The 13,257-nt window shown below is 42.5% G+C and overlaps 1 protein-coding gene across 2 annotated transcripts in view; it reads left to right on the forward strand.

The window, feature by feature from the left end:
* The window catches only part of NUDT3 (nudix hydrolase 3), a 117,551-nt gene that overhangs the window by 57,039 nt on the left and 47,255 nt on the right, over positions 1–13,257 (forward strand). For both annotated transcript variants that reach the window (XR_014312241.1, XM_082732431.1), the window contains exon 2: positions 3,741–3,851. Coding sequence is in view for 1 of the 2 variants with exons in the window: in XM_082732431.1 (XP_082588557.1) it covers positions 3,741–3,851 (111 nt within the window). In the remaining variant the exon portion in view is untranslated. The remainder of the gene's footprint in view (positions 1–3,740; positions 3,852–13,257) is intronic.

Genomic DNA, 13,257 nt, shown 5'->3' on the forward strand with positions numbered 1-13,257 from the left:
TCACTTAGCATGATGTTTTCATGGTTGATCCACTATGTAGCATGGATCAGTGCTTCGTTCTTTTTATGGGACTCTTCCTGTGCATGTGTACGCCATGTTAGCCATTCATTCATTGATGGACATTCAAGTTGTTTCTGCGCTTTGGCTACAGTGAATAATACTTTTGTGACCATTTGGGTATAAGTATTTGAGCACCTGTTTTCGGTTCTTTGGGGTATATACCTACGAGTGGGATAGTTAAGTCATATGGTAATTTTTTTTTTTTTTTTAAGAGAGAGAGCAGGGATAGGGGTACAGAGCGAGAGGGAGAGAGAACCTCAAGCAGACTCCCTGCTGAGTGCAGAGCCGGATGTGGGGTTCATTCTCGCCACCCTGAGATCATGACCTGAACCAAAATCAAGAGTTGGATGCTTAACTGACTGACCCACCCAGGCACCCCTTAAAAGTTTTTTATTTAACTTTCGAGGAACCACAAACTTTCCACAGCGCCTGAACTATTTGACATTTTTACCCAATGTCTGAGGGTTCCAATCTTTCTCCATCCTTGCCAGTTCTTGTTTTTTTATAAACAAAAACTCAGTCGTGGCTCAGTCATTAAGCTTCTGCCTTCAGCTCAGGTCATGATCCCAGCATCCTGGGATCGAGACCCACATTGGGCTCCTTGCTCCACAGAGAGCCTGCTTCTTCCTCTGCCTCTGCCTGCCACTCTGCCTGCCTGTACTCTCTCTGACAAATAAATAAACAAAATCTTAAAAAAAAAAAAAACAAACACACTTCAGAAGGGTTAAAATTATAGCCATTCTTGTGGGTGTAAGTGGTATCTCAGACCAATTTTACTTTGCACTCTCCTAGTGACTGATGATGTTGAGCATCATGAATGTGCTCCTTGACTATTTGTAGATCTTCTTTGGGGAAATGCAGCTTGTCTTGTTGTTGTTGTCGTAAGAGTTTTTATATTTTTATGTATTCATGTTTTAGACAGCAGACCCTTATCAGATAATTTGCAAACATTTCCTCCCATTCTGTAAGTCATTTTTCTTCACACTCTGGGTTAGGTCCTTTAATTCACAGAAGATTGTAATTTTTATGAGGTCCAGCTTATCTAATCTTTATTTTTGTTCATGCTTTTGGTGTCATGTTCAAGAATTTGGCATATTTTATGAAATTTAAGGTCATGATGATTTACCGCTGTTTTTTTTGTTTTGTTTTGTTTTTTAAATTTTTTTTTAAAGTAAACTCTACCCCCAGAATGAGGCTCAAATTCGTGACCCCATGATCAGGAGTCACATGCTCTACAGGCTGAGCCAGCGAGGCCCCTCAGATTTATCGCTGTTTTATAGTTTTAGCTCTTACATCTAGATCGTTGGACCATTTGGAGTTAATTTTTGTATATGGTATGAGGTGGGAGCGCAGCGAGGATTCTTATTTTATTTTTATTTTTTATTATTTTTTTTTAAAGATCTTATTTATTTATTTGACAGACAGAGATCACAAGTAGGCAGAGAGGCAGGCAGAGAGGAGGAAGCAGTCTCCCTGCTGAGCAGAGAGCCCGATGCAGGGCTCAATCCCAGGACCCTAAGATCATGACCTGAGCCAAAGGCAGAGGCTTTAACCCACTGAGCCACCCAGGCGCCCCAGAATTCTTATTTTAAAAACAACTTCAGGGGTGCCTGGGTGGCTCAGTGGGTTAAGCCTCTGCCTTCGGCTCAGGTCGTGATCTCATGGTCCTGGGATGGAACCCCACATTGGACTCTCTGCTCAGCAGGGAGCCTGCTTCCCACCCCCCTCTCTGCCTGCCTCTTGCCTACTTGTGATCTCTCTAATAAATAAATCTTAAAAAACAAAAAACAACTTCCTAGAACGTTCTACATCGTACTTTTAATATCCCTTAGAGTAAACATTTACACACCACCCCAGAACTCTTGTGGGTTTCATATTATTTTAAGTTATTCTGAATTGTGCAAAACAGAAACTACATGCACTTAAAGAAAGTACTTGTAAATGTAAAGATATTATTTTCTCCATCCATGGACTATATATTGGTTACTGTATGTGGGTTCATGGATTTCCTTCTTAACTCCACAGTCCCCTCTGAGTCAGTGGATCACAGATTTTGTAGAGGAGCATCAAGAGACTCTATCATGACATGAAGAAAAGGGATTAAGGATGAAAAAAAAAAAGGTAGAATTTCCAAGGGCTCATATACTTGCAAAAACACAGAGGAGAGGGGCGCCTGGGTGGCTCAGTGGGTTAAGCCACTGCCTTCGGCTCAGGTCATGATCTCAGGGTCCTGGGATCGAGCCCTGCATCGGAACCTGCTTCCTCCTCTCTCTCTGCCTGCCTCTCTGCCTACTTGTGATCTCTGTCAAATAAATAAATAAAATCTTTAAAAAAAAAAAAGAAAGAAAGAAAGAAAGAAAAAACACAGAGGAGAGATGGGAGAGGACCAGAAAGTAGGTCATTGGAAGTCAGTGATGGAATCTGTAGGGGCTACAGAGAATGTAGCATTTTCTTTTTCTTTTTTTTTTTTTTTAAAAGATTTTATTTATTTTACTTATTTGTCAGAGAGAGAGAGAATGAGAGGGAGCGCAGGCAGACAGAGTGGCAGGCAGGGTCAGAAGGAGAAGCAGGCTCCCTGCTGAGCAAGGAGCCCGATGTGGGACTCGATCCCAGGATGCCGGGATCATGATCTGAGCCGAAGGCAGCTAGCTGCCTAACCAACTGAGCCACCCAGGCATCCCGAATATAGCATTTTCTTCCAGGCAACAAGGATAACAGCAGAGTAGAAGTGAAGTGCACAGGGTGAATACATTTAGAATAGGGAGGGAAGCTCAAAAGACCTCGTCAGCAAGTGATGGTGTAGGGAGCTATGTAGATGATCTTTTCAGTTTGGGAGTAATGCCAACTAATTCTGCCTCCAAGGAGGGATCCGGCTAACTGTTTAGCATCTACGCTAAAGAGGAGTAAGGAAAAGTTGCTGAGGACATTCTAGGATTTTTTTTTTTTTCCTGCCATAACTAGAATGCTGGTTAATTTTGCATTAGTAAACCATAGTCTGCAGGACTGTGTGTGGTGTGTGTGTGTGTGTGTGTGTGTGTGTGCGCGCGCACATATGTGTTTTATTGGTTTTGTTCTCATTTCTTAATGAAAGTTCGTAGTAAAAAAAATTCTAGTTTTATCTCAGCTGAAAGCATGATGAAATTGTCCAACTTTAACTGTAGATGAGGGAGTTGGGTTCTGAGTGCACAGTTAGAACTTAGGGTGGTGCGTTGTACTGGCTTGTGGCCATCGAGTGGATCAGGAGCTGGGACACATGGATGACGAGCTGGGAGGGAAGGTTTTGGGACTACGGTGCCAACCAGGGCTAAGGATTTCTTTCCTTCTGACCAGTCCTTCACGGTGCACCAGGCTTATCAGTGACTTATTTCCTCCCCAGTCCTTCTCAACTCTGTGTTCAAAGGGCTTTAGGGAAAGGGACAAAGGAGAGGATAGATAGCACAAGTGACTGACAGCCTGAGGAAAGGTAGACATAAAGGCCACTGGTTCAGATGCCTTTCTGCTTTTTACAAGGTGAGTTGTCTACTCTTTCCACTAGAAACGAAAGCCACCCTACAAGAAGTGACTCAGAGAGGTATAAACAAAAAATAGGTCTCGAGTGCTTACTCTTCCATGTTGTTTAGAGTTTGTACAAATATGCCTTTCTTCTTTTTAACTGTCCACATGACTTCTATGACTTTCAGGTGCTACTCGTGAGCAGTAGTCGCCATCCAGACCGATGGATTGTCCCTGGGGGAGGCATGGAGCCCGAGGAGGAGCCAAGCGTGGCAGCAGTCCGTGAAGTCTGTGAGGAGGTATGCACAGAGATAAAAGGGCATGGCAGGACCTTGTAATCATGAATCTGTCATGTCTGTGTAGTTCTTTAATTCATCACCACTCACTGAGTAAACATACTTATGATCACAGAAAGAAGGCATTTAACAGTTACCATGTGCTTCCTTGATTAAAGGGCCGATCAGGTTGGGACATGGTAATGTTTATCAGGCACTCTGTGCAGGGAGAGGGCTCTAGTGGTGACTGTATCTGATATATCAAACAGTGTTTTGTGATTTCCCATGGAGCTCTTTCAGCATTGCCTCTGTTACCTGTGGCGGAAGATCAAGAACAAATAGTTCATCAGCCCTAAGAAATGAGAGAGACAGGCAGTATTGATGTAAATGGCTCATTTTCATTAATGAGGAGGAGGAAGAGGCCATTGTTCCCCTCTGTTTCCTGGGTCCATGGCACAGAACAGTGGCTGAAGCAGGAGTTCTGTTGGCCAGAAGCTGTGATAAATAGTGCCATTAGAGAGAGAATAGTATCTTCTTTGTTATTTAGCCTCACGATATTCGGCATGTAGGTACTGAGTTCCTGGGCCTTGCCCAGTATATCTTACTAGATCTTCTGGAAGAAGTACTCAGAAGAGGCAAAGTCTTCATTCCCTTACTTCAAGGGCTTATGGTTTGATTAGGGAAACCAAGAAATAGATGGCAGTTCAAAACCAGGAGGAAGGAGTAACATTCCCCCATAACCCCCTGTGGTGATGCTCTGCTTACTTGATTTCACAGAAAATTCCTAACCTTGTGGTGTATGTGTTCTCACCCCATTGACTTGCCCTCACCACATGGCTAGTGCTTTTCTTTGTTCCAAAGGGAATTTAAAACTGATTCCAAGGAGATATAAAATAGGCCTAAGAACAAGTCTAAATCCTTCATTTCTTTTGGGTTCAGCCCTTGCTGAAGTCCCCTGACACTAATCTTACCCTTGGAGTACTTAAGGAATTCTTCCCTTGCTCTGAACTCCTGCAGACTTGTGTTGGCTCGCACTCCTATCATTTTATCATATATCTGGCATCCATAACTAGGGTATGATCTCTGAGAGCAAAAAGTATGTGTTGTAGTTGGAACCCTCCCTGTGTGTTCCCATTACACAGCTAGGTGGACAGCAGTAATTGGTACATGCTTCTGTGACAGGTGGGGCAATGGATGGAACAGGGAAAGCACTGAAGAGATAGCCCAGGTAGAAATGACCGGAGCACAGGGAGCGATAGGTATGGTCAGAGAGGATGCAGGAGGCATTCTCACGGTAGCCAGAACTGGTTTCCTTCTTTCTCACCAGACCTGGGATAACAGGGCTGCCCAGGGGTGGGGCGCCCTGGAGGGGCTGATGTGATTCTGTGCTCTGCCTTCCTAGGCCTGAGGGCACCAGAATCTTTGCCTGCTCCTTTCTGGAGGATCTCAGAGGCTGGACTATTCCAGTTATGTGTGGCAGGGCCCATTGATGGACCTAAGCTACGTAACTTGAGTTCAGATCCAGTTGACGCTTATAAGATCTAAGGCTCCTAAAGCCATGTTTAAAAGAGCTTCCACCGCAGTTGTAGATTCAGAAAGGTGGTCAGAAGACCTGAAATAGAGTGACGGTTCTAGAACAGAGAGAAAGGGCAACGTTACAGAGACTGTGCAAAACTTGCTCCTTGGTTTTAGGAGTTTGGGGCAGATCTGACAGCTCTACCTTTGCGGAGCACGTACAGATTTGGCGCCTATCTCAGGAGAGCTCCAGTCATTTGCCATTACTGTTGTTGGATTCTGAGTATTACGGTTGAGTCAACCGTGTTTATAACGTGTAGCAAAGATGGAAGGAACTAGGTGACTGGAGTAGAAATGCAGTGAGGGGCAGGAAAGGGTGTAGGGCGCCCTGTTCACTTTGTTCCTGGAAATGCCATGCGGCCCTTCAGTCAGTGAGAGGGAAGCTGCAGTGGGAGTAGGGTCAAGGGGAGTCTGAGGATCCTGTCCTCAGATGTTCAGGATCCCCCTTCGCTCCTGTCCACATGGGGTCCTTGTCTTGAAATGAAACCCTGCTCAACTCTGAGGAAGTCAGAGGACAGTCATACCACACTCTGTACTTTATTCCAGCATTATTGAAAGGATAAATGTCTGTGAACTGCTTGCAACTTCAGAATATGGTACTGAATAAATCAGATGTTTGCACAGACAATAAAAATTAGTGAAATGTCATTACAGAAACATTCCAGGGGCTTCTATCAAAATAAAATAGAGGTGAAGGTTTTTCCGATCCCACATCCATCAGCAGAGTACAAGACTTGGTATCAGAGAGGATGATGAACAGATAAATACATATATAATATATGTATAAAAAATACACACACACACACACACACACACACACAAATATATATATTTTTTTAGTTGCCCTTGAAGGATAGCTTTTGTAAGTAGAAATCACTATTCAGGAGTTTATTTAGGTTTCAAAATGTTATGACTTCTGTAAAGTACACATTCAGAAACTTAATTTTCTTCATAATGCTTACAGCTCTGATTGCTTTGTATATAAACATCGGAGATTTTACTAGTGTCTTTTGGGTAATACTAGAACAGTTAGTTGAAGAGCTTCAGATGTTTCAAATTGGATTCATACAGCTCATACCAAAAAGAAGTGCTTTCTAAAGAACTTCAGTTGTCTGACTTAAAAAATAAAAACCTGATGAAGCTCTTCAACAAAATGTCCTGTGAATCTCCTGTATTAAACTTATGGGCTCCTGGCTGGCTCAGTCAGTGGTGCATGCAACTCTCCATCTCGGGGTTTTGAGTTCAAGCCCCACATTGGGTGTAGAGATTACTTAAGTAAATAAATACTTAAGAAAACCAACTCACAAATGAGGTAAGTCTTAGATTCTTTATTCTCATAATATATGTAAAATTACTAAGATTTTCAACTTAAAAACACAAGGCAGAAAGAAATTATTCAATTATATTTTCAAAACTGAGGTTCTGATCTAATAGGCCAAGTTTTGGGGGTTTTTTTGGTGTTTGGTTTTTGTTTTTCAGTAATTTCCTTGCACAACGTGGGACTCAGAACTCATGACCTTGAGATCAAGAGTCGCATGCTCTCCTGACTGAGCCAGCCAGGCGCCCGGGCCAAATTCTTTTACACATTACAAAATCATAAAATAGGTCTGGTCTCCTTCTTAACAGAGAAATATCTTACGATTTTGATTCTCTTAAACATTTCTATATTTCATTCTAAATATTTCCAGTATTGAAAAATACTTACCCACCAAAGAAACCAGGCCCTTCCTGTTAAGTGAGGCCAAGACTCTTGGATGGCCTGTTTGGAAATGCTGATCTAGTCCACTGTCGCTCTGTCAAGACCCTGTAACTTCACAAGGCTGGTGGTCGTAGAGTTCACAATAGACGGGAGTGTGTACTTAGCGAACATTGCTCAGTGTCTGGCACACCTGGCTAACTTTGTCCTTCAACCTGAAGGTCCTTCCTCCATCAAGTCTTTGATAGAGCACTCACTGCTCTTCCTTGGTATCTCCCTCGTGGTCTGTACTTCTGGCATCGTGGTTGTCTGTCATGCTGTAATGATACTGCTTGTTTAACTGTCTTCTGTGCTAGGCTTTACATTCTGTGTAGCCAGATACCATCCTTTTCTGCTCACTGTTGAATCCCCATTGCTTAACATGTAGCAAGCACTTAACAAAATAAATATTTCAGTTATCGACGAGATGAATAGGGCAGCCCCAGAAATCTGAGGTAGGCCCTTTTGGGTTGGCAGGAGTAAACATACCTATAGGTCTCTTGGTTAGAGGAGGAAGAATATGACAGTGTTGCAGCATCTGTCCGACCAGGCCATACAGGACTGGAAACTTGGGGCACAGGGGCACAGGTAGGCCCTGCTCAAAGTGGCTAGAACCGCAGCAGGAATGCATTGTGGCTCATGGAGCCTCATCACTGCGCCTGGGGCCCAGCCCCTGTCTTCCACAGTGAATGAGCTGCCTCTCCAATCTCTTCTCAGCCTCTTGGCTTCTGCTCACCACTTTCTGCATTTTCCCCTCTGGGTGTGGCACTCACCTGTCTGCGCCTCTCCGTTCAGCTTTCCCAGCAGAGATGACCTGACCTACGGCTGCAGCTACCAGGCAACATCATCAGCTCCTGGCCATTCTGAGGACGTTTGCCTTCACTTTGCTTCAGTTGCTGATTCCTTATTTCTCTTGATGTGCTCAGAGCATCGAGCACAGGTGTTGTACAAGTATGGCAGCTCACACTGCAGACACCTGCAGCAGCTTTACTGCAAGGACCCTGTGTATGCAGGAAAAAAATATTAACACGGGAAGATGTTTGTTAATGCGTTCCTAAGTGGTCAAAGCATACTATGAAACTATTTATAATATAAAACCATTTAGCGGAAAAGAAATATGTGTGTCTATTTGTGTAGGAAAAAGTAACACTGCTTGCACAACTACTATTTGCCAGGCTTTATTCTAAGCATTTTGCAGATGTCACCTCATTTAATCCTCTCCAGACCCTAGGAGATAGTGGAACTGTTACTGTCTGTATTTTACTGGGCAAGAAAAAAACAGATTCTGTGAGATTAAGTCATTTGTCCAAACAAACTTGCCCAACCAAGGGTGCTCAAGGTAATATTTGAATCCAGAACATCTCATCTCAGCACCCACACATCTCTAAATGCTGTGCTCCTTGAAAGAACATCTACCAGAATGTTCGGGGTGGTTACCTTTGGGTTAGTTCAGAGATGATCAGGTTTTCTGCATTGAACATATATTTATTTTATTACTAGAAAAATGTTCTGTGTAAACATGAATGGAGTGAAATTATTAAGTAGTCTGTCATGGCCTTGTCGGGCCAAGATACCATTAAACTCAATCTGTTCGGCAGCTTTGTTTAACCCGGCTTAAGAATTTCAGCATAGGGCGCCTGGGTGGCTCAGTGGGTTAAGCCGCTGCCTTCGGCTCAGGTCATGATCTCAGGGTCCTGGGATCGAGTCCCGCATCAGGCTCTCTGCTCAGCAGGGAGCCTGCTTCCTCCTCTCTCTCTCTGCCTGCCTCTCTGCCTACTTGTAATCTCTCTCTGTCAAATAAATAAATAAATAAATCTTTAAAAAAAAAAAAAAAGAATTTCAGCATATTGGCTGAATTTCAGAAACAGATAAATCTGTAGCACTTGAAACATTGGCAGTCACATTTCATGGGCTAAAATATTCCCTTTTGGAAACTGGCCTCATGATTTTTAGCTGCTTATGGTCAGAATCCTCTTATAGTGACTCCTCGGAGATTGAGAGGGCTGACACTCCCTCAGGGGCCTTGGTGACAGTGCATCTCCAGCCTCGGGCAGCAAAGGCTGGTGTGAGCAAGCCATATGATACCCTCTGTTACCAAAAAGAAAAGCACCTCTTTGTGTAGTTTTCAGAGCTGTTCTTTCTTGCTAATTCAATAGGAAAGGTAAAACTGTTAGCCGACAGGGAAAGAGAGAGAAACTGGATCCGAGATCGTTCTGTCTTCTGTTCATTTGTTTTATTCCCCATTCTCACCTCGGGAGAACCCAGAGTGTTATCACCAAGATAAAGAACATGTGAAAACAGAATCGAGAGGAAAAATATGTGCATACCTTCCACTGCATCGTCTTCAAGGATGACAAAGATGGGTGCCTTTTGAGAAGTGTAGTCAATGATGACATTTGAAAATATGTGGCCAGATGCCAGTTCCTTTTATCTACTGCTTCATGTTCGGACAAGGCCTGTATCCACAGAGCCATTTCCCGCACACCAACTGTAAAGGAGCTGTAGGCAGCCTCATCATGAATCTGTGGCATAGGCATAGCTTAAAAAAAAAAAGCGTAGGTTTTCTGACTTCCTCACTTGTGTCATAATATCACACTTTCCTGCTACTCCTTGGGCTCTTCACCACCTGCTGCTTTGCCATATAAACTCAGCAGCATAGAAATTTCTTCCTTTTAATGAGGTCTTCTGATACTTCCCTGTATTTCTTGCTGCCCTGTTTCAAGTTTTTAGTACACTGTCCGAAAAAGTAAAAATGTCACAGCATGTTTGACTTACTTCACCTTCATTTAGGAGAGTTTGTTTTGAACAGCTAGGTGCCTTAATATAATACCAAGGGTCATGGTTGCCTCAAGGGTCTAGAGGGGCTTTGTCTTAAGGCTTTGCCTTACTGATCTTACACCATCCAATCGAGAATTTCTTGTGAGCCTTCTTGAGATCATGGAAGATGCTGTCGTGAACTATATTTTTAAAATCTATATCTTCTTCTTCTTCTTTTTTTTTTTTTGAAGAGAGCAAGCACGGGTGCACAATAAGGGCTTGGGCAGGGCAGAGGGAGAAAGAGAATCTTAAGCAGGCTCCACATTTAACACAGAGCCTGACTCAGGGTTCAGTCTTGCCCCTGAGATCGTGACCTGAGCCACCCAGCGCCCCATAAAAATCTGTATCTTCTTGGGGCATCTGGGTGACTCAGTTGCTGAAGTATCTGACTTTGGTCAGGTTATGACCTCGGGGTCCTGGGATCAACCCCTGCATTGGGCTGCCTGCTCAGTGGGGACTCTGCTTCTCCCTCTCCCCCGTCCCTCTTCCCTGCTCCTTCTCTCTTTCTCTCAAATAAATAAATAAATAAAGTCTTTATTATTTTGATAAAGATTTTACTTATTTGACAGAGAGAGATCACAAGTAGGCAGAGAGGCAGGCAGGGGGTGGGGGGGGGAGCAGGCTCCCTGCTGAGCAGAGAGCCCAGCACAGGGCTTGACCCTAGGATCCTGAGATCATGACCTGAGCCAAAGGCAGAGAGGCCCCACCCACTGAGCCACCCAGGCAGCCCATAAGTAAATAAAATCTTTTTTAAAAAATCTATATCTTCTTATCCTAGTTCTTGTACTGTGTGTTCCCTGTCTCCACCAAAAAAAAAAAAAAGTTTGTACGCTCTAATATATATGTGTCCTGGCGACTAGAAAGCTCCATATGGAGCCTCAGAACTGCCTCTAACAGAGAAGCAGTATTTCATGGCTCTTGTTATATACAAGCAGAACATTCAAAAAGCCTGTAACTAGTCGGAAATAAATTAAGATACTGTTTTGTCACCCTTTCTTTTTAGGTCATCAGTGTTTGTTTGACTCTGTTTGGGGAGGAGAAATACAGGAAGGTTGTGTGTGACTGTGTTGTATTTTCATCTTTATTTTTTGGCCTCAGCCTGAACTGTTGTGAGTGGAAGGTGGGGATAGGGTATCATAGAATTTATTAGGGAAATAACATGGTTCTTTTTAAATGCCAGGCTTTTAATCACAAAATATTTATAAGAATGTGTTAAGAATATTTTCAGTCAGTTTAACAAGATAGGTAGAAGGTGGGGAAATGATGGACCAGGGGTCCTCCAGCTCAAAAGCTGGTAGGGAAGGCTCTGGTTGGAGGCATTTCCTCCTCAGGCCCAGCCATGAATTGTCGTGTGGCAGTCAAGACCCAGTATGGTTCCGATGTTTCAAGAGAATCTTTTTTTTTTTTTTTTGAGATTTTATTTATTTATTTGACAGAGAGATCACAAGTAAGCAGAGGCAGGCATAGAGAGAGAGGAGGAAGCAGGCTCCCCGCCAAGCAGAGAGCCGGATGCAGGGCTTAATCCCAGGACCCTGAGATCATGACCTGAGCTGAAGGCGAGGCTTAACCCACTGAGCCACCCAGGTGCCCTCAAGAGAATCTTGAAAGCTAGATTCTCGTGTGAGAGCTCCTAGTCTTTTAATATAGGCAACTAATTTTTTTTGAAGATTTTATTTATTTATTTCAGAGAGCTAATGAGAGAGAGAGCACAAGGCCGGGGAGCAGGGAGAGGGAGAAGCAGGCATTCCGGTACAGGGCTTATCCCAGGACCCTGAGATCACACAACCAGAGCTGAAGGCAAATGTTTAACTGAGTAAACCACCCAGGCATCCATAATTATTATTATTATTTTTTTAAGACAGAGAGAAGTGCACAGGAGGTGGAAAGTATGGGAAGGGGAGAGGGAGGGGGAGAGAGAGAATCTTAAGGAGCCCAAAGAGGGCCTGGATCTCCCTGGCCCTGAGATGATGACCTGAGCCAAAATCAAGAGTTGGAGGCTTAGCTGACTGAGCCCCAGATACTGCCTAGGCAGCTAATTTTTAAAAAGTTTCCAAAACCCTAAGCAAAATAATATTTAATTAATTTGCATAATGAATTAAAACAACAGTATTAATACTGAAAAGTCCATAATGAAAAATAGCCAGGGTTGCTGGGTGGTTCATTCGATTGAGCATCTTACTCTTGGTTTTTCGATCTCAGGGTCGTGGAACTGATCTCCACATCAGGCTCTGTGCTCAGCATGGAGCCTGGTGGAGAGTCTTTCTCTCTCTAAAATAAAGATAAATCTTAAAAAAAAAAAAAAAAGTTTAAGGAAAAAAACCCCACAAAACATATGTTCTTAATGGAGTAAATGAGCTGTGTTGCAGATTTTTACTTTATTTTCAACTGTAAAGTGATAAGCTCCAGCCTCTTTGAAGAAGACAGTTGTTTTTTTTTTGTTTTGTTTTGTTTTGTTTTGTTTCAGTCTCCTAAATGATAAGTAAAAGCAAATAAAGGTTTTTAATTTTGGCAGTATTTCACTCTTTAATGGAAATGTCAAAATGGGAAAATATATCCAGATGTAAATTACTATAAATCAAGAGAAACCGTAAGTCAACCTAATTTGTTGAAAAGTAGGTTTCTTTTAAATACTGTTCTCTGAATTTCCAGGATTTAATTTTTAAGAAATTTAAAATTACCTGAATATGAGTTATTAATAGTGTACATTTATGGCTATGTGCCCCATAGATTTATCTTAAAAATGAGCATAAAAATAGGCAAAGAATTTTTCTGTATGTTTGAACTTTTTTGAAATAAAAAGTTCGTCAGAAAATAGCCATAAGCTTATTATGTGCCAGCTATATTTAGATCTTGAGGAAGAAACGATGAAGTACAATGATATGTTGGATTACACTTTCCTTAAGACAGATTGTGTTTTTGTTAAGTACTACCGAGTCTTTATTTTTACTTGGGGAAGAAGATATTTTTAGCTCTTTTGGTCACAGCATTATAGAATGCAAGAATCATCATGTCTCTAAAACTCTTATTCTGATAATTAATTCCTTTTAAAGAATTTTTTTTTTTAGGTAGGGGACAGAGAGAAAGGGAGGGAGGGAATCCTAGGCAGGCTCATACCCAGCACAGAGCCTGATCCTGAGATCATGACCTGAGCTAAAATCAAGAGTTGGATGCTCAACCAGCTGAGCCACCTAGGGTGCCCCCTTTGAAGAATTTAATAGGAAATGTGGTTCAGTGGTGAAAACTTTCAGGAAAATTTTGTTTACTTAATATGGACCTACATTTGTGTGTGGAAGCATCTTTATT

Source organism: Mustela nivalis (assembly GCF_964662115.1).
Source record: "Mustela nivalis genome assembly, chromosome: 5".
NCBI lineage: Eukaryota > Metazoa > Chordata > Mammalia > Carnivora > Mustelidae > Mustela > Mustela nivalis.